At 38.5% G+C, this 20795-nt stretch overlaps 1 protein-coding gene across 1 annotated transcript in view; it reads right to left on the bottom strand.

The window, feature by feature from the left end:
• Positions 1-16595, bottom strand: part of ESR1 (estrogen receptor 1) — a 158848-nt gene extending 142253 nt beyond the window's left edge. Inside the window, 1 exon segment of the mRNA XM_066315490.1 lies at positions 16549-16595. Within this exon segment, the coding sequence (XP_066171587.1) occupies positions 16549-16573 (25 nt within the window). The 5' untranslated portion in view covers positions 16574-16595.
• Positions 16596-20795: the final 4200 nt, after the last annotated feature.

Genomic DNA, 20795 nt, shown 5'->3' with positions numbered 1-20795 from the left:
GATTAACACAGCCCAGCAGAAGGAGCAGTGAGGTACTGTCTGTTGCCAAGGGGTTCATGAGAATCCTTCATTTTTTGTACCATATATCATTATTACTGTTGCTGTTAATGTTTGCTTTCTTCTCTCATTTTTCTAGTTAATTTTTCTTGTTTCAGCCTGTGATCTTGCCTTTTCTATCCCCAATTCTCATCTCCAGCCTGCCACAGGGAACGGGGAGAGGGAAGAGAATAGGCAATACATGATTTGGAGAGTCTCAATGGGAGCACTAAATTGGGAAATATCATCCCCAAACAATGGCAGAGACAAGTAGTATCTCTTCAAAATTAACTTCTTGATATATGACATTAGTTTGTGCTAATGGTATCATCATTACAGACAAGAATATTTAAATATGTGCGTGTGTGTATGCACACATATGTATAGATGCATGTGTATAGATATAAATATATCTGTGTAAATATATCTATACACACACATTAATATAGCCATGAAAGAATGAAGCCTAAGTTTTTCATGGTATTTGTTCAGACTCAAAGGAAGCAACAGTTCTCCAAAGGAGGAATAAAAAAAAGATACTTCAAAGGTAATTACAAAAACTGCAGCTTTGTGATTCACTTCTTCCTCAGAGATTTTGTGGCAGTTTGACTTACTTTGAAGTGAAAATAAGCTGCAGAAATTGAATGCTGTCAAATTTATCTGAATTATGCTTTTGACTTTTGTACTCTCTGAAAACGCTTTTGCAACCAAAACCATTTTTGAACCATGATGAAATTAATCAAAGTTTCCTAAACCATTCAACATGGAGAAAATATCAGAGACTTCTGCAACATCTGAAGATGTCACTGTTCTCCTCTCTTATCAAGACAACATGGGCAAACCTTCCTGCCACTCACAAGAGTTGTGGATGTGATAGAGCTGGTAGCTGCAGGATTTGAGGAGACCTCCCAACAGTCTCTGCCTTCCCCAGACTCTGTCAGCAAGAGGTGAATTATTCCTTCATTTCCCCTTTCTTCCAGAACAAAGAAGGCTCCAAAGACAAGCAGCATTACTTCAAGTATTCTTCATAAGCTTTTGCTATGTTAACATTCTGCAGGCTTGCCATTAGACCAGGAAATCCTTCACCAAGATGGAGGGTGTATTCTTTAGGCTTCATAAACTGACCCACAGATCAAACACAAAACATAACACAGACAGGGGAGGTTTCTTTACCTCATAGGCTGACACATCGGGATAAACTAAGACAAGATAGTTATTCCTTCAAGGACATACCATCAACAGAATGGAAAATTAAATTGACTGTTCTTGTTACCATAATGAAGAAAATTGCTGAAACCAACAATCATATACAACCAGAACAGGCTAATATGCTTCAAAGTTAGAAGGCAACTTATCTTGCTATTGACGAGTTATCTTGTTGTTTCAATTTAACAGTCATTTCAGTATGAACATAACATCTCTATTATGAGGAAAGGAGGAAGGAAAGAACAGAAAAGAAGGAAGGAATAGAAGCAAAGCAGGTTTTCATCAAGGAGGAAGTAATGTCAATGTTCTCATTTACCAGACAGGGTAAGGTTCATGGTTTCAAGTTCACAAGTGTCAATAATTTTGCAAGAATCTATGAACACAGACTATGCAGAGCAGTGGAAATATTTTGCATTAGCACTTCATTCCATTTGTAGTATTTCTTCATGTCACCACTGACTGCTTTTTCTAAGATAGCAGTATCAGCCCTTCCATGAAGGCAAAGGGAACAGGCTGAAAAAATGTCACCAGCTACCATAGTCACAGTTTACTTGATTACAATACCATAATCCAGAAGTTATATGAGAAATAAAAATAAAGTTGGGAGGAAAGCATGTTAATGACTGCATTCCTTATGATTCCAGTGGTACATATACGTTCAATAGTGTTGGGAAAGATGAGACAGGAGAAGCTTACAGATATGATTGCTTGGCAAAAGATTCTGAAAATATAAAGCGTGTGAAATAGAAATGAAAGCAAGCTTTGAGATGTAAGCATGGTAGGCAGGAAGACCGCGATTAGCTGGAAGTGGGTCAAGTAACAGCAAACAAAGGGACACCTAGGGGCCCAGGGGAGGAACTCCACCAAGGTATCAGGGAAAAGGTAAATTAAAAAAATAGCCTTTAAGGTTTAGAATACAGAGTGATGAGGTAATATAGCAGTTCTTGTAGGCTGTCTGTAAATTCTGTAAGATTTGTATCTCGTGACAGTTGGTTACTGTAAATTAAAATATTCAACAAAAAAAGAGATATAATGCATTGTAGTAAGGACTTAGCTCTCTTTGAGGCACCCCTTCAGCTAAGGCTGGTGGCTGAAGGCAAGGCTCTTTCATCCATGACCTATGCAATAAACCACATTTTCCAAGAGCCTCCCTGGTCTCCAGGGATCTCTCTCCCGGCCATCGCCGGATGCTCCTACACAATAGAACAGACACTTTCTCAGGGTAGGCTGTTTTGATACTAATATGACATTAAATGAATACAGAGTCAGGAATAGTAACCTTGATAATGTAACTCATTCTTTAGAGTTATTAGCTATGAGTAGATATGTAAAAGACTGAAAAAGGAGGACTTGGGAAAAGAGAAGCCAAGAAAAAAAATTGCGTGAGAGTTGTGGGATGTGTAGACAGGGCAAGGAAACAATATAAAAAGAAGAATGAATGATAAGAAAGCGAAACACAAAATAAAAGTGCTCATAAAAAAAGGAAGGCAGCCGAAACTAGGGCATAGATCCAGAAATGCTCTTATGTTCTTAATGTTAAGTATGTTATTAAATCTATGAAGCACACTACAAATAAAGTTAGTGATATATGTTGAAAGACAGGAATTTACAATCAAGGAAAGAAAAGTAACAAATCAAAGAACAATAATAACCAAAGAAAGAACAAAAAAGTTTGACGGAAGACTAGAGCAAAACTTTATACAGAGTGTGAGCCATCCTTGCACATGTCACTTTCTTCTGAATTTTCAGCGTTAAAGAATCTTTGGATACCCTAAAAATCTTACAATTTTTCAAATCAAATTTCTCAAATCAAAAATTGCTGAATCCAACTTGTGGAAATTGCATATCATTTGACAAAAGAAGAAGAGATAATATTTTAACAAAAAAAGTTTACAATCACAGGGATATAATTGATAACAACTAAACTGCAAGTTATAATTGCATCAAGACTAAATCATATATATATGTATATATCTATACACAGGCACAAGCACACACAAAATCTTTCACATTTTAAAGGAAGAGCTTCACCGGCATGAAAGCAACAAGGATTAAAGTCAATTGAAAGCAAATATTTGTCTTTAAGCATCCTTTACTGGCTCCTGGGAAAAGCTATAATTGACAAAAATACCAGAGTTCAGAAAACTGAAAAATTAAAACTTGGTTTACTTTTAGTTTAAAAGATGAATAAGTGAAAAGTTATAAATTTAGTAATAGTTCTGGGATAATAAAATTTTAGATAGTCAAATGATAATGGCAAGATTAAACATACGCAGATAATATATTCCAAAATTGGAAACTGCTATAAAGACAGCATTTCAGGAATTCTAAAAATTTATTAACTAATCTAAGTAATAATTAAAACCGAAACAAAGGGACACAAAAATAAGGGAGCAGTTCAGGCAAGGAAGGCTGTTTCCTAAAATATTTAGGAAACAACAAAAGAAATACTAATACTGACATCAGACAGTGGTATTCTCAATAACAGTAATGTAAACAAACCCACAGCAGCTTTCAGTAACTATTTTCTGGTTCAGAAAATCAAGGTTTTGATTTAGAATTAGAGACTAATAAAATATTATCAACCAATAGTATTATAGGAGTACATTATATATAAGTATAAAGTGATTCTTCTCAAATTCACTGAATAAATCTTAATTTAAGATTTTTTGCTGATAAGAACAATAACATTGTGGAATATATTTTGCCTACTCTAGGACATGTGGTACAACATTTCGACAATTGTGAAAGTATAAAATGAAACAAATTGCCACATATTAAAATGAAAGAAAACTGTTTACTGTACTTAAAATTGTAATGATGAATGGAGAAGAATCAGTAACCAATCAGCATTCTCTGTTGCAGTTTTCCTTCGTATTTTCCTCAGGGTCATGAATGCAAGAATAATAGCATTACTAACCAGATGTGCAGGAAAATACAGTACTTGGAATAATAAACACAAAAATACTGCTTTTAATCAAGGGATACAACATGAAACATTTTATAACTTTGGTTCAGGAAAACATAATTACCATTACAGCTAAACATAAAAGCGTGTATGGGGGTTGGGGAGCAGGAAGGCATGTGAAACCATCCATTTGCCAGACACTACTCTGTCCTGAGGACAAGTGACTCACAAAGAATTTTCAGCACTAGCAGACAGCCAGACAGAAGCTGTCAGTGTTACCCTGTGCCTATAGAGTTTGATAATCTTGGTGTAATATGGCTCAGTAGGGAGAAACAGAGTAGCAAATCACATTTAGTTCTGCTTATCACTGACACACCTCCTACTGGGAATACACACATAAAGACTAGAAATGGACAGCACTTTTTAACTGCACAGATAATTAATTACCCATCAGAAACCTATGCCATGCTGCTATCAGACTGATATCAAGTACTGAAGCAGAGTTGCTCAACCAGCTACATTTCTTCAATAATATTTGGAGAACTCCTATAGGTTGTGCTACAGAAGAGGTCAGCAAGGACAGTCAAAGCAGGTGTTTTCAGCCACACAAGCTCTGAAAATGGGACTGTGCTCGTTCTGTGAGAATTATCTGTAAGGCAAACTCTGCAGCAGAGATGTTTCCCAAGGTCTGTCTCGCAAAGCCTGACAGCAACCAGATGCCAAGGGCAGAGACCAGACGAGAACAACATGATGGACTGCAAGAAACAGTGATGTGAGAAACCTAAGCAGCACTGCCACTCAGAACTTCCTACCTCTGCTGAGGCTTTTCCAGTGCCACCTTCTTCCTTCATGTAAGTGCAAGAAGGTGGTGGCTTTATTTTAACTACATGATCTTCAAATGTTCAGAATCCCCATCCCGACATACCAAGTTCAGTCACTTGGTCACTACACCAATAAAAAAGGTATTGCCAGATTGCAGAGCATCAGAAAATAAAATATCTAAGCTAGTCTATGAACTTGCCAGCAATTGATAAATTCACTTGTGCATATTTAGCTGGCATATTTCAGAATATAACATACTAAGAAGAAAATAGCACAGGAGATGCATGATAGAACATAACTTAAGAATGAATAGCAGGAAACAAAATGTAGCTGTGAGAAAACATCCTTACCAACAGTAGATATTCAGATGCATGATGCTATTTTGAGCAGAGGTGGAGAGAGGGGAAAGAAGCAGGCTCACTGATGGTACTCTTAAAAAGTTAGAAAATTCAAACATATCTGCCCTAAGCAGAACATGGAAGGGAAAACCCAGTACAGTTTGACTACTTCTGATTTCTCCAACTCTGCCGTAGCTGGTGACTAGCAATACAGTATATGTATTTGGCAAATATATATTTGCCAGACATGAGACTAAGTATGCCAGCAGACACAAAATCGCCCCATGCAATCAAGCAAATATCAAAGTTGTACATGATTACAAAATAAAACCTTTAACCACTGTTAAATTTTTCAGAGAGCAGATAAACACATAACTCACAACGTAAGCAAATACTAATTTGACAGAGCCTCATAATCTGGAATTTTGCTACCAAACAGCCAGTTTTTAATAGCAGTCATAAAGCGCTTAAATTAAGCATTTATGCAAGAGAAAGCAAAGCCAATGAATCCCCAAAAATACTGCTTAAATGGGAAAAAAAAAAAGGAAATTAGGAAGTTGCAATTAAGGAACTTGCAAGTGGAAAAACAGAAAGGCAAAATACTTGTAGGTAGTACACAGAATATAGAGTGCTGCAGAGCAAACCTAAGGAAAATCAAAATGGCTAACTACCAATATAAGACATTATTTAAAGCAGGCCTTCAAAATCTTTCAAGTTGTTGCCTTAATGAGGACAACAAAAGACAGAATAAAACTCTGGCAAACTGAATAATAAAAATCCAATCAGCCAAGCCAAAAAAGGCTTGACAAATAACTTGCAAGGCTTGGGGTTTTTTTATGTTAGGGTAGTTACGAATGAGGGCCAACTGCAATGAGTCAGAAAAGGATTTCACAGTATAAAATTTGGGATGAAATGGCAGCTGTAGTCTAATAAAGATCTGATGGCTAAAGAGTATACTAAAAAAATAATGATTAAAAATTCAACTCACTTAGACTAAAGAACACCAAAGATCAGAGGAAAGCTGATTACTCCATATAAATACATTAGGCATAAACATCAACACCTATAAGGTATTTAGGACAAATAAAGCAAGCTGGCACTGCAAATAAATTTACTGTGGAAATTACAAGCCTCTCAGCTGACAGAACAGTGAAGCTCTAGATCAGCCTGTCCATGAGAACAAAAACAGCCTAACTGGGCTTTAGGGTAAATGTGGATAAGCACCGGGAACAAATTACACGATCTGGTTGCTATGACAGCTCAGTACTGGGCTAGCCATCCAACTTAGGCTGGATTCAACAAATGATACTAAAGCAAAAACTTACCAGCATGAATCAGATCCACCATGAGTTTTGTCTATGCAGAAGCAGGTCATAGTGCCTTACCTATGCAGAAATAATTTTCTGCTTGAATGCAGAATGTTTCTGCTCCTCTTTAGATCAAGAGAGGTGAATTGCTTTGTGTGCAAGAAACCTTGGAGTCACTCACACTAGACTTTGATCATTAAAAAGAGATTTCATTTTAAAGGATGTTCTTAAGAGAGAGAATGCTTCACTTATACCAAAAATATCTGGGTTGATATCTACTCTTTGATAAGATCTGGGGTACCTTTAAATCCTGAAGGTCCTGCCTTTCATAAGAAGTTATTTGTCTTGTCAGAGCAGAACCACGGCTGAGACAAATTAGTGACTGGTTAGTATGCTAGAATAGGGAAGGAAATAGGTTAATAAAAGTGATCTGTGTCTATGCTACTGATATTGTTCACAGAATAGTGAGGTTTTAAAGTGATTTCCTTCATTGTATTGGATTACAGAGCAGCTGGGATGTGCAAAAAGCAAATTCCATTTGGGGTAAACTAAACAGAAAACTCTGCTCCAAAAGTGTGCCAAACATGGACTGAGCCCTCACAGAGACACAAGGCCAGTTCCTCGGGTGGTCTCAAGGCATGTCTGGCATTGCATGCCAACCAGGACACCAGGCACTCACTGTCTCATGAAAAGTTTGTCACACATTCACATGGATGCACACCAATGTCTGGAAACCCACCAGGAAGACAGCACATGATAGGCATGGTCCTATCCCAGTCTGGATATCCAAGTGGGAGGACCTAAACACTATTTACTAGAACTGTTTGTTTTACAGTGGTAACAGGCTGGGTTGAAGTGTTGGCAACACCAAAGCAGCTGATAAAGGATCAATTCAAAGAGTATACATTTCCCAAGAACAAAACTTTTACCTTGAACATGATGAGTTGTACAATGTTTTGTCTAGTTTTCAATCCTTTAAGTTACTAATGATCAAATTTGCTGAACAGTTTGTCTTACTTGCCTCAGTTTAATCCCTGAGGGAAAAAAGATTAGTTGCTTGTGCCTAGTTCTTATTTAAAAAAGAAAAAATATCATAATTTGCTTGACATTTAGTTCATGAAGTTTCTTGAGTCTCTCTTGACTCAGCTTTCTCTGTTTTATTTTAAAGGTATTTCCACAAGTGTATACTTTATGTTGCTAGATTTCAAGAGAAAATAAATAAAGGAAGAAAGCAAATCAATATTTAAGACAATTTTTTGGTTGAGTCCAAAATGAATGATGAAAGTCATCTTCTCTTACTTATGTCAACCTCACATTTTCTCTAACTTTGCTTTCCCATTGTTTGCAATGAACACTTTGTGTACAAACTCTGCCAGAGAGCAAGAGCAAACACATTATGAAGAAAATGACCACCCTACAAAAAAGAAGGTGTTCAAGAAATCATTATGAACTTCCATGGTGCATGTAATGGCAAAATTTCTTTCAGATGGTGCCTCTGAATCCCTCCTGCTTTAAAGTCCATGCATGCATATGCAAGAGTGAGCCCTTGTGTGTCTAGGAGTGCAGGACCAGGCACTGGCATGTTTTGTCTCAAACACGACACTGTTAAGAGAGGAAAGATGTCATCAGAGGAAAGACGTCATCAGAAGAAAGGGTCCTGCCGACGTGGAGCAGCGCTGTGCTGAACCAGCTTCTTGCTCACCTTAACACTGGAGCTCAGTCCCCTCAGCTCACTTCCTGCAGGAGGGCTCAAAGGGCTGAAAAATCTATTTTACACTATAAGGTGTGCATCAGTTTAACAATAAACAGAAGACCAGGCCCACTTTCTCTTTCACTTCCATTGTTTTTCCCAACTCCAGACTATCTGTGTAGTGGACCAACACAGGCCCTAAGAACTGCTGATGCTCTTTGTCCTCTCCTTTTTCTGTCTTTGTCTCTCTCTTCCCTTGCTTTGCCACAGGCAAAGCATGTGTCCTGGGTTGTAGTTTAGGATGTATTCTATCACCATCTTCAGTTAACGGCCCATCAATGCCTTTTGCATGACTCAGAGGGAGTTATCTCTCTCTTTAATGGGCCATCAAGGCCCTCCTGTATGACTCATCATCCCATTGTGAGATGCTCCGCCCAGGGGGAAGAGCCAAGCATTCTCACCTGGATATAAGCTGGGATTTGGGACAGTAGAAGCAGTCCTCACCCACTGGATTCCCAGAGGATCGGAGCTACCAGACCTTTCTACAAGATTTCTGTTTCAGGAAGACCACCTCGTCTGGACTGTTTCCATCACCCTGATCAGGTTGTATTCTGACTCTGTCAGTGGTTTTTCTTTTTGCATTTATTTTATTTTATTTTATTCTATTTTATTTTCCTTTTCTTCTCATTAAATTTTATTTCTGACTTAGAGCCTCTCACTTGGTTTGTTTTCAAAACCACAACAGCATGGCTGTTATATTCTACCCAGTACTGAAATTTGCTGTGGCAGTGGGAAGCCTGTGGAAGGGTGTTCTGGCTTTTTAGCCAGCACCTTTGAGCACTGGTGTTGTGACTTGCCAAAGCCAGAGCCTTTGGTTATGTGCTAGCCAGCATCTTTGAGAAGTTTTTTGTGGGAGTTGAGAACTTAGTGAAGTGTACTGCACAAAATCTAAGGGTTTCTTAGTCATAATTTTCGAGGATGAAAAGAATTGTGTTAGAATTTAAGAGCTTGCTAGCTAGCACCTTTTGAGTGTAAGTAGTGGGCAGGTTGCTGGAGTTAGGGACAATAAAGCCTGACACAGGGCCCAGAGTCATTTTGAGCCTGATAAGAAGATAAAAACAATCATTGTGCCCCCTACCACGTACCATGCCTACCATGGCACTGGTACATCAGCAAATACAGAAACACCATTGGAAGGCTCACCTGTTTGGTGCAAAGCAACTCTTAGCTGGATATAGCAGCACACACAACAAGACAAGAGACAATTCCACAAAAAATACACCATATTTATATTACAGCAAGTTCAGGTTGACAAGGGAAAACAATCAGACTAGCTGAGACAAAAATATTATGAAATGCACCTGGCTTTCTAATAAGCACATGAAATTAAGAGTTCACGATTACTTTTACATCCAAATGTGTCCAAGCAAGTTATCAATGCCTATATATAAGGTCCCTTCAGACAAAGCCAGAGAAAGACAATACAAGCAGCAATTGAATGATTTCTTGGGATAGTGGGAGCACAACTCAACAGTTGCTGATATACTTGCCTTAGCAGAGTCTGAGATAAATAGCCTTTTGGAATGAAAAAGCAGGTTGTCAATCTACAACCATAAAGCGATGTGAGCCCATATATACCATTCCAGTGCATTACCTCAAATTTGATGAGGCTGATAGAATGAGCAGTGAAATTCCGTATAATGCTGTATAATTGCAAAACAAAATCTCAATTACCTTATTTCTGAAGACGCAACAAGTTTATCTCCACTTGAAGGACATAGAAGGCAAAACTACAGGCAGTTACACTGAAGTTACCCAACAAGTTTCAAAGAACAAAATATAAAGGACATTTTAATTTTCTGTTGGTTTGCATTTCAAACCAAGTGATTTGGCAAATTGCCAAAATTCATATCTGACCAATTTTGCCTTCACAATGTTTATGTTTAGCTGCACAGGTGATATAAAGATCGAATCAATAGTTATGATAATCCCGAGGGCATCTTGGCAGATTTATCCTGTAACCACAGTGCTATCAAAAGCCATAAAAATTGTCAATGAAAGCTATTTAGAACTGAACAGATATAAAATTATTACCTCTATATGCAACTGCAATTGGACTCTTTAAAAAACAAAATATCTGAAACATAAACACATAATCCCACCCTTGTTTCATTGCAGATTATTCTCCTTTAATTATTCAATTTTTTAAAATAATCAAACATAAGACAAATGATATTGTTAGTACTTGAAGGACTCAGTGAAAAAACCTATTATTTGAGCATTACTAAAAATATAGAAAAATCACACCAAAAATATTCTTTCAAAATCAAATATTTTTCCACTTAAAAAACTAACCAAGTTTTACCATTTAGATTTTACAATATACATAAACAAAGATTTGGTTCCTTTGTCTCCAGTAATCAATTGTAACAGAAATTATTTAAAAAGTAAAAGCAAATATTGACAACCCAAATTATATCTTAGTGAAATTATAAATAAAATTACTTTTACTGTGCAGTATAGAATAGGGCTTTTTATAGACCAAAGAAATATGCAAATATACAAATGTTAGCCACAAAAAAACATATACTTCATAGATCTAGCAAATTTTTCAATATTAAGTAATTATTTAAATTTTTTTTCCTCCAGCATTCTCTTCTTTCTCAGACTAGTTTGCAAGCATCACCTGAATGCTGCCAAACTGAGCTGTTTCTGGCTCCTTGGAAGTTTTTGTGGTTTTTTTTTTCCCTAAGATTGATAAAAAGGAGTATTTTGCTCTTGCTCATATCCATCTGCAAGAAAGCATTGCACAAATTTATTTCCTATTTATCTATAGGATTATTCTCCAAAAGGAAAGAAAAATTAATATTAATAAATGGTCATATTTTTAAAATGTGTCTTCTTCAGGAAAAAAATACTGCCTAAATTCCAATTACACTATTTAGCCAGAAATGGAAATAGACATCTGAGTCACTGAGTGTGATCCCTGATACCTCCTGTAGCAAACTCCCTGAGCCTGTTGTAAACAGCGACATGTCCTAGCCTACCCCTCTGATAACAAGCTGAACCCATCTACTTTTCCAGCTCCAGTCTGAATTTATTCACAGTCACACCTGTTTGGATCTATGTTGGCAATTGCTTTCAGGACAAGTGTTCCAAATCTCATCAAGATGAATAGCCCTTAAGCAAAATCATCACCTACGGCAGTACAGCAGAAAGAGATTTAAAATAATCTTTCCAAAACGCAAGTCAAGCTATTAGTTTTTGTTATTTTTATTTTAAATTATATCCATATGTTAATGTGAAAGGTATTACTTGAACTATCTATGCCTTTCACGTGCATTTAATGTTTCTTTGCTATATATATTAAAAAAAAAATTGTTCTCTCTTTTCTCTGGGTTCATATTTCCATTTCCTGCCTAGAGGTCTCATGTTCCCTTGTACCTACCACTCATCATGTCTCTAGAGTACAACTCTGCATACAGTACATGGGATTGTGGTTTAATGTTTTTCATTAGCCTCCAAGAGCTCCTGTGGGATCTGCTTCTTCCTCCCCTCCTTCCACAAACTCTGGCACACCTTGTACAATCTACATCCCCTCCTCAGCTTCTGGAGATGCCACAGTGAGATTCAAGTAGAGTAGCAAGATGGGTGAAAGGACTCAGTCCGTGTTGCCTCTGTCCCTTTACTTTCTACTTACACTTTTCCCGCAGTACTGCCATTAATTTTACTCTTCTCTCATTCTCTTTTCGTCTGTGTCTCCTCAGTGCCTGAGGAGACAGCAGACAAAAGACATGGGATTAGAGAGTACTGCCTCTAGTACCTTGGAGAAGCTTCTCACAGTGTGCCATCCCTTGCTGGGGGTGACATTTCAGGCAGGGTGTGTTGGGCAGTGCCAGCAAGACAAACATGGCCATCATGCCAAATGAATGATTAATGACTCAACTGAGGCAGCAAAATGACAAGGTCTAAACTATGAGAGTGACAGCCTAAGATAAAAGTCTACACATGCCTTCTGATCTCTCCCCAGAGTAGCTGTGCTGTGGTTTCAAATGGCAGAGGGGACTTCTGAGACTAATGGGATCACTGTGGCTTGGAAAGATCTCAGAGTCCCTGCTCAAGCAGGGCCACCCACAGCAGGTTACTTGGGGCAGGGCAGGGAATATCTTTGGAATACCAAGGATGGAAACTCCACAACCTCTCTGGGAAACCTGTGCAACAGTTTGACCGTCCTTGAAGCCAAGGTTTTTACTGTCCACCACACCTCTTTTTATTTTTTTTTATGTTATTATGTTCCTTTCCAGAAACAAAGACAATGAATGAGCCCATATTAAGTTAAGTAAATAAATCAGTAGGGGAAAATAATTTTAAAAATAAAAAGAAAATAAGTAATAAGGGATCTTCTAGTTTAATTCATTATATTTTACCTATTACAATTCCTCTGGTTACTACAAGATTGGCACAATTCTTAGGCTTGTGTTCACAAGCCAAAGTTGTAGGAAGCAATAGGGAATCCAGCTCTGAGCTGCAATCTCAAAATTCCCATTATTTCCATATTGGTACCATGCAAACTCATGAATTGAAGGTAAATAGGCAACACTGGGTTGGGACTTGGTTTATAATCTAACAGACAAATGTTTTTCTTTAAATCATTATAAATAACCTTTACTCCTGCACATGCTTCATTTTGTCATCAAAACCCACAACACAAGCCTTTAAACGAAAGTTCACAGAATCACAGAATGTGTAGGTTGGAAGAGACCTTCAAGATCATCGAGTCCAACCCAGCCCTAACACCTCAACTAGACCATGGCATCGAGTGCCACATCCAGTCTCTTTTTAAACACATCCAAGAACAGTGACTCCACCATCTCCCTGGGCAGACTATTCCAGTATTTAATCAATCTTTCCATGAAAAGCTTCTTCCTAATATCCTACCCATATTTCGCTTGACACAGCTTAAAACTGTGTCTTCTCGTTCTGTCAGTTGCTGCCTGAACAAAGAGACCAACCCTCACCAGTCACCTTTAAGGAAGTTGTAGAGAATGATAAGGTCACCTCTGAGTCTCCTTTTCTCCAGGCTAAACAAACCCAGCTCCCTCTGTTGTTCCTCACAGGGTTTGTGTTCCAAGCCTCTCACCAGCCTTGTTGCCTCCTCTGGACGTGCTCAAGCATCTCAAGGTCTTCCATAAACTGAGGGCCCAGAAATGGACACAGCACTCGAGGTGTGGCCTGACCAGTGCCCAGTACAGGGGAAGAATGACCTCCCTGCTCCTGCTGGACACATCCTGACCCAGGCCAGGATGCTTTGGTCTTCTTGGCCACCAGGGCACACTGCTGGCTCATGTTCAGCCGCTATCACCACAACCCCCAGGTCCATTTCTGCCTGGGCACTGTCCAGCCACACCATTCCCAGCCTATAACATTGCAGGGAGTTATTGTGGCCAAAGTGCAGGACTCAGCACTTGGACTCATTAAACTTTATCTTGTTAGACTCTGCCCATCCATCCAACTGTTCCAGATCTCTCTGCAGAGCCATCCTACCTTCCAAGAGTTCAACACACGCTCCCAGCTTAGTGTCGTCTGCAAATTTATTAATGAAAGACTCAATACCCTCATCCATGTCATCAATAAAAATACTAAACAGAGCTGGCCCCAAGACAGACCCTGGAAGGACACCACTGGTGCCAGGCCACCAGCTGGATGCAGCACTGTTCACCACCATTCTCTGGGCCTGGCCATGCAGCCAGTTCTTAACCCAGCAAAGAGTGCTCCTGTCCAAACCCTGGGGTGTCAGCTTTTCCAGGAGTGTGCTGTGGGATACAGTGTCAAAGGCCTTGCTGAAGTCCAGATAGACAACATCCACAGCCTTTCCTGTATCCACCAGGCAGGTCACCTGGTCATAAAAGGAGATCAGGTTTGTCAAATATGACTTATGTCTTCTAAACCCATGCTGACTGGGCCTGAGGTGCTGAGTGATGACACTCAGTATAAACTGTTCCATTATCCAGGTACTGAGGTCGTATGACTGGTCTATAATTACTGGGATCTTCCTTCCCACCCTTTTTGTGAATGGGTGTCACATTGGCCAGTTTCCAATCGTCCAGAACCTCACCATTGAGCCATGACTGATTGTAAATGATGAAGAGTGGCTTTGCAAGCTCATCTGCCAGCTCCTTCATCACCCTGGGATGGATCCCATCTGGGCCCAGAGATTTATGAGTATCCAAGCATCTCAGCAGTTCTCTGACTGCCTCCTCTTAGATAATGGGGTGACCATTCTGTTCCCTGACACCATCAACGAACCCAGGAGGACAGTTGTCCTGAGGACAAGCCGTCTTCCCACTAAAGACTGAGGCAAAGAAGGTATTAAGCACCTCTGCCTTCTCCTCATCTGCAGTTACTAAATTCCCTCCCTTATCCAATAGAGAACAAAGGTTGGCCTTACCTTCCCTTTTACCATTAATATATTTGTAGAACCATTTTTTATTATCCTTTATAGAAGTCACCATTTTAAGTTCAAACTGAGCTTGGCCCTCCCTAATTTTTTTTCCTACATGCTCTAGCAGCCCCCTTAAATACTTCCTGAGGGACCTGCCCCTACTTCCAAAAATGATACATCCTCTTTTTATTCCTGAGTTCATACAAAACCTCCTTGCCTATCTGGGCTGGGTGTTTGCCTTGTCGACTCCTCTTTCAGCACACAGGGACAGTTCTGTAAGTTCTGTAATACTGGCTCCTAAATTTCATCTAGTTTGCACAATGGGTATGGCTTCTTCTAATTGCTTTCAGTTTCTGAGTCAGATATTTACAGAGATGCTGTTGCTCTTTTGATAATGCAACAATTCAACCAACACAGAATTTGAGACTTTTTATTCCCAGTGCATATGATGATGAGAACTGAACTGAAAACCTAACATGCTCTTTCTACTTCAGTGTAATCACTACATGAAATTTCTTTGTTCAGAATTGATTTGGGGAAGGGGGAAAGAGAAAAAGTCTTCCAACAGTCCTTTATTTATTACCTGGTCATTAGGGCATAGATCAGAAACACAAAGAAAATAAAAAAATATTCAGTAATGGCCTCTGCACCTCCAAGTGATGTGATAGGAGGTCCAGGCTATAGGCCATGAAGAGAAATAGAAAGATTCCATCTTATTTCATTACACCTTTTTCCAAACACCCATTCTCCAACTTTTGTATGATATCAAGGCATATCACTTAGGGACCCAAGTTTAAAATAAGCTTAGCAACACTTAAATTATAACTCCAAAATTTAGAAGTGAACTCCAATGAAAATGCATGTCATTTGGAAGAAAGAAAGGAAAAAAAAAAAAAAAAAAAAGAAAATCAAGTTAAATCAAAACAAAAGCCCAAATCCCCAAAACAGAAAATAAGTTAAATATATATATATATATCCAGCTGTTGGGGAGAATGATTTTTGGAAAATCATATTTATCTAAGAAAAAAAAAATGCAGTTAGAGAAAACCATTACTCCATAATTACCAAGTAAATTTTATCAAATGAGTTCAGAGCCTACGTTAAAGAATAGGAAGATCAGACTCTCACTTTGTACCAGGAAGCACCTCGATGATAAATCTTACTAAACACATGGTTTCAATATCATGTGCTATAAGTATTCCTCAGCATCATCTGAGATCAAAATACAGTATTTCACTTCATTCATACCAGAAAAACGATACACTGCCTTGGGTGTGACTGCCCTCTAATTCAAATAAGTCCTTTCCCCATTATGTCTCAGCCAATTGGTAAAGGCACCAGTATGTGATTTCAGATTATTTTATTCACTGTTGTTTTTCTGCCTACATGAAGGATTTTGACTGAGGGCTGGAGGACAGGACAGGGGGGTCACGTCGTTCTTTCGCAACTGCAGCACAGGATTTACGACACTGTCTATAGCGCACGTTAAACAAACTACTACTGCACCTGAAATATTCACCTTAAAACATACTTTAGGCAACTTTTGCAATGCCTTTCGCTTGTTTTCTGTTGCTTTTTTAAGCTTCTCAGTGACACTGCAGGACACAGGGAAAAACGAACATAGTAAGAAAAGTAAAGTATTAAAGAGCAAAAATTGAATCCGAACCAAAGCACCCAACTTCTAAGCATTTCCATAGGTAGAACTGGGCATGCCCAGCAAAGGTTCAGGGTAAAGCAGTGTTAAAAATTGAGTGAGACGGACAGAAACTGCAAAAGCCAAGAGTTTTTTTCTGACTTACATTGCTCCCAGCAGGCTGTTGTCATTCCCTCTGCAGGGCTCTCACTGGCCAGGGGGATCACATGACACTGGGAACCAAAATAGAAAAGTCTCGGGAGCAAGGAAGCTGAACCAGAAACACATTTTCAAGAAAAGACGTATCATGGCATGATAACACGCCCTCAGGAGCAGAAGGTGGTAAATTTAGACGGGAGCCTAGGCTGTGCTGAAAAAGGGATAATGCCTTGGACTTCACAACCCAGCATCGGCTATCCTTTCAATACAGGGGAAAAGTTCATAAATCTCAGCCTGTGTCTGTACGTAACTAAACCCACGAACTGCTCTAGTTAGTCACCAGACCTTAAAAGAAAATAAGATCAATCAAACTTTAAAATAAATCTATTGAAGCTTAAAAATAGCCTCTCACCGTCGGAACCATTTTCATCTTCAGGCTAAGGCTTCTAGTAGTTTGTTTGTAGAGAGGAAGCAATTTTTTAAAAAGGGTATGCTCTTAAGGTAATTGGGTGAGCTGTAAACACATTTCAAAGATTGTTTTCATTTCTTTCACGAGTAAAAAATATGGTTGCAGACCCATACGTTTGTAAAATGTCGCTGTAAATCTGTAAATCTAATATTTTAACCATAAAATACAAACAAAAATACAAAGAATCCGACTCAAAAACTGAACAGATGAGTTAGTGACCAAATTCAAGTTCCATCCAACAATAAAATATCCTCTGATTTCAAGACTTCTGTTTAGTTATGCCTGTTCTTCCAGTTTTGTAAACCTTGTAAAAAAAATTCCAGCAAAATGTTATTCTTGGGATTACAGGAAATACAAGTTACTTGCTTACTTTACAAGTTACTTTCTGTTACTTTAACAGCTAACTTTTTCATAATTTCCTAGTCATTCCAAATCAGATTGTTACAATTCTTCATTCCATAAAATATCAAGATTTCCTTGTTTCCAGTGACTGTCAGTTATTGAAGAAAAAAGCTTTACTGAAAAATGCAAACAGCAGTAGAGAATCCATGATCAAGGAAAGGGAAATATGCTGCATATTTTAACAGGACAAGGACAGGAAAGAATTTCATGTTCTAACCTTTAAATGCAGTCACCCTCACCTTACAGTCATAAGGCAAATATATTGAAAATCCCACCCTTTCAATGCAACTGGCTCACAAGACATTCTGGATTAACACAGGAGTAGAGAATGCAATTCAAAGTCCTAAATAGCAGACTCCCAACTCTGCAAGAAAAGAATTGAAAATAGTATGAACACGAGATAAGAAACCAAATTGTTCTCCCTCATTAAGAAAAAGATAAATTAATTAAAGGAAACCCCAAACACACACAAAAATTCTTAATAAAATCTCAGATTAAATTTCTCAGAAAAAATGTACACCTGTATCAAAATACATACATCTTTAGAGAATATCTTCAATCAAAATAGATAACTTTGTATTAAAAAAACCGACAAGATCTGCTTTATTCTGTAGAATATCCCAACACTTAAACTAAATTTTTCACAAAGTGAGGTACAAGTCCACATAAACATGGTAGCATAAAAAGTCTCCTTGTATCTTCCCTGTTCTTATTAACAAGGAAAGAAAACTCGAGCATTGACTCAAAGTAGTAGTAGTATAGAAGTATACACCACAGCTGTTGCCATTGGTTATTTAAATATAAAGAAAACCTTTCTAAAACTAAAAATTCTGAACTATTTGGTGGGGGTTTTCTAGGAAAAAAAAAATTACATTTTGAAATGCATAGTGCATATTACTGTGTACATGCTTGCAAGTATTCTACCACATACATGACCTCTATCACTGTGGTTTTAGGAGAAGTTTTGCATCACTAAAATTGTGCCCTTTGGCAGGTAATGTGGCAGAACCGAAGTAGGGGGAAATTTGCCACTTATCATGGTGAAAGACAAACCATGGCACTGATATAAGTACACAAAATACACAAAACTGGAGATTCTGTCATAGCTCTTAAAATTACTACAGAAAATTGGCTTCAGCTACATCTTGTTCATTGATTTCAGAAACCTCTGTGAAAAATCATCCCTTGGATCATTTTTAAATGTCACAGTGGCATGCTTTACCATACTTCAGACAAAGCCTAGCTAAGTGGTAACATTTTTCTCAGTGTATTTTCACTGCACATCTGACATTGTGCAGATCATCTCAGGAACCCCTCTGTGGTTAAACACATAATTTATTTCATTTGCTTTGTGTTATACTCTCCTCTGTTCTATTTATCAATTGGGATCTATGAAAGCTGCAACACACACAGGGTGGGGGCTATGCTACTGTATTCCATCACAGGTAAGTCAATGAGCTGGAAATGTAATCATATGGGGAAAAAAAAACTAAAGGCAAAGACAGTGAAATAAATGGCTAGAGGAATGCAAATTAAGGGAAAGAAATATACCCATGTGGGATAAAAGATCAGCAAGGAGGATGTACACCATCTACAAGACAAAATACAAAGCCTTGGATAAAAAAAGAAACAGTGTCACTGTACCCAAGAGCTTAATGCAGAGTGAGGAAGACTACTTGAAACAGAGTAGAGTATCTCTTTACACAGCTGGAACCAGGGCATCAGTGCTATTCTACATGCCTACTTCTCCCAGTGTTCTTAGCTCTGATACATACAGAATCATAGTTACATCTTCCCGGTTTGAAGTAGCCCAGGAATGGGGACTCAACCACTTCCTGGGCAGCCTGTCCCAATACTTGGCAACTCTTCTGATGAAGGAATTTATCCTAATATATGACCTGAACCTCCCATGGCACAACCAGAGGTGATTTTCTCTCATCCTATCATTTGTTCCTTGGGACAACATCCTGACTGCCCCCTGGTTACAACCTCCATTCAGGTAGTTTTAGGGATCTGTAAGGTCCCCCTTCAGTCTCTCTTTCTCCAGATGAAATACCCGCAACTCCTTCAGCCACAAGTCTTGTGCTCCAGACCCTTCACCAGCTCCATTGTCCTTCTCTGGAATCGCTCCAGCACCTCAGTGTCCTTCTTACAGTGAGGGGCCCAAAACTTGGCAGCCTCACCAGTGCCAGGTAGAGGGGGACAATCACTGTCCTCGTCCTGCTGGCCAGGGAGACAATCACTGTCCTGGTCCTGGCACCTGGGCACAGCTGGCTCATGTTCATTTGCTCTTGACCAGCACTCCCTGGTCCTTTTCTACTAGGCACCTTCCCAGCCTCTCTGTCCCTGGCCTGTAGCACTGCAGGGGGTTGTTGTGACCCCAAGTGCAGGATCTGGCACTTGGTAGTGAATTGCTTAAATAGGCATGCATTAAATGAGCAATCTGACAAATACTGTATTTTATACTCCACTTATTTTTTGAAATATATCTATCAGTTTATACAGTTTCTGCTGAAAGTGTATTTGGGACAACCACTGTTCACCTGCCCTGGTAGTACATTATGACTTCCTAAAAAAATCAATTCATAGATAAAGAACACTGTTTAACATAGTGTGCAGAACAGTTTTATCAATTTAAATTGCTAGAAACATGTATCTCTACTTTACCTTCTTGGCAGGTAGCTTAATTCTTGAGCCAGAAGAAACCAAGCCAATATTTTCAAGCTGTGGGCTCAGATGTCTCAGAGTAGGACTAGATTGAACCAATTTTCTGAGATAGCTTCTTTGTATATTAGTAGAATACTTAACGAGAGAAATAGCAGGACCAGTAAGTTATTCCACATTCATGGATAAACTCAGTATTTTGACCCCTTTTTATTCACAATACTAATACCTCCTCAAAAAAGTTTTCTTCACTGCCCCTCAAAAATTAAAATTCTGACTGCTATCACTGAGTTTCTGTATGTTCTAAAGGGACAGTTCGCCATAAAGTTAGTGGGAATTTTAGTATAAATAAACAGAAATGGACTAATAATATGTTCATCCTTCCTTATCCCCTCAGTTTAGAGCAAAATTTATGGTTTAGTCTTAATGTGCAGGCAGCAATAATATCACTCTTAATTCCTCTTGTGTATAACTGAATTCCACAGCTATTTGAACAAAGTGTACTAATCCCAGTGCTACAATTGGCCCTTAAGAGCCTAAAGACAATCCTTTGTAACAGACAGTCACCACAATTTGTTCAAAGTCACCACACAAATCTTTACAAATTTACAAGGGTGTGGTGACACATCTGACCTAAACACTAACATACATACATTGCTCACAAACCATTTTCCTGGAAAACTCCACCCTCATACAAGATATTTAAACTCCTTTAGTGA

Source organism: Sylvia atricapilla, chromosome 3, assembly GCF_009819655.1.
Source record: "Sylvia atricapilla isolate bSylAtr1 chromosome 3, bSylAtr1.pri, whole genome shotgun sequence".
Classification (NCBI taxonomy): Eukaryota; Metazoa; Chordata; class Aves; order Passeriformes; family Sylviidae; genus Sylvia; species Sylvia atricapilla.
This window is presented reverse-complemented; position numbering and strand designations above follow the sequence as displayed.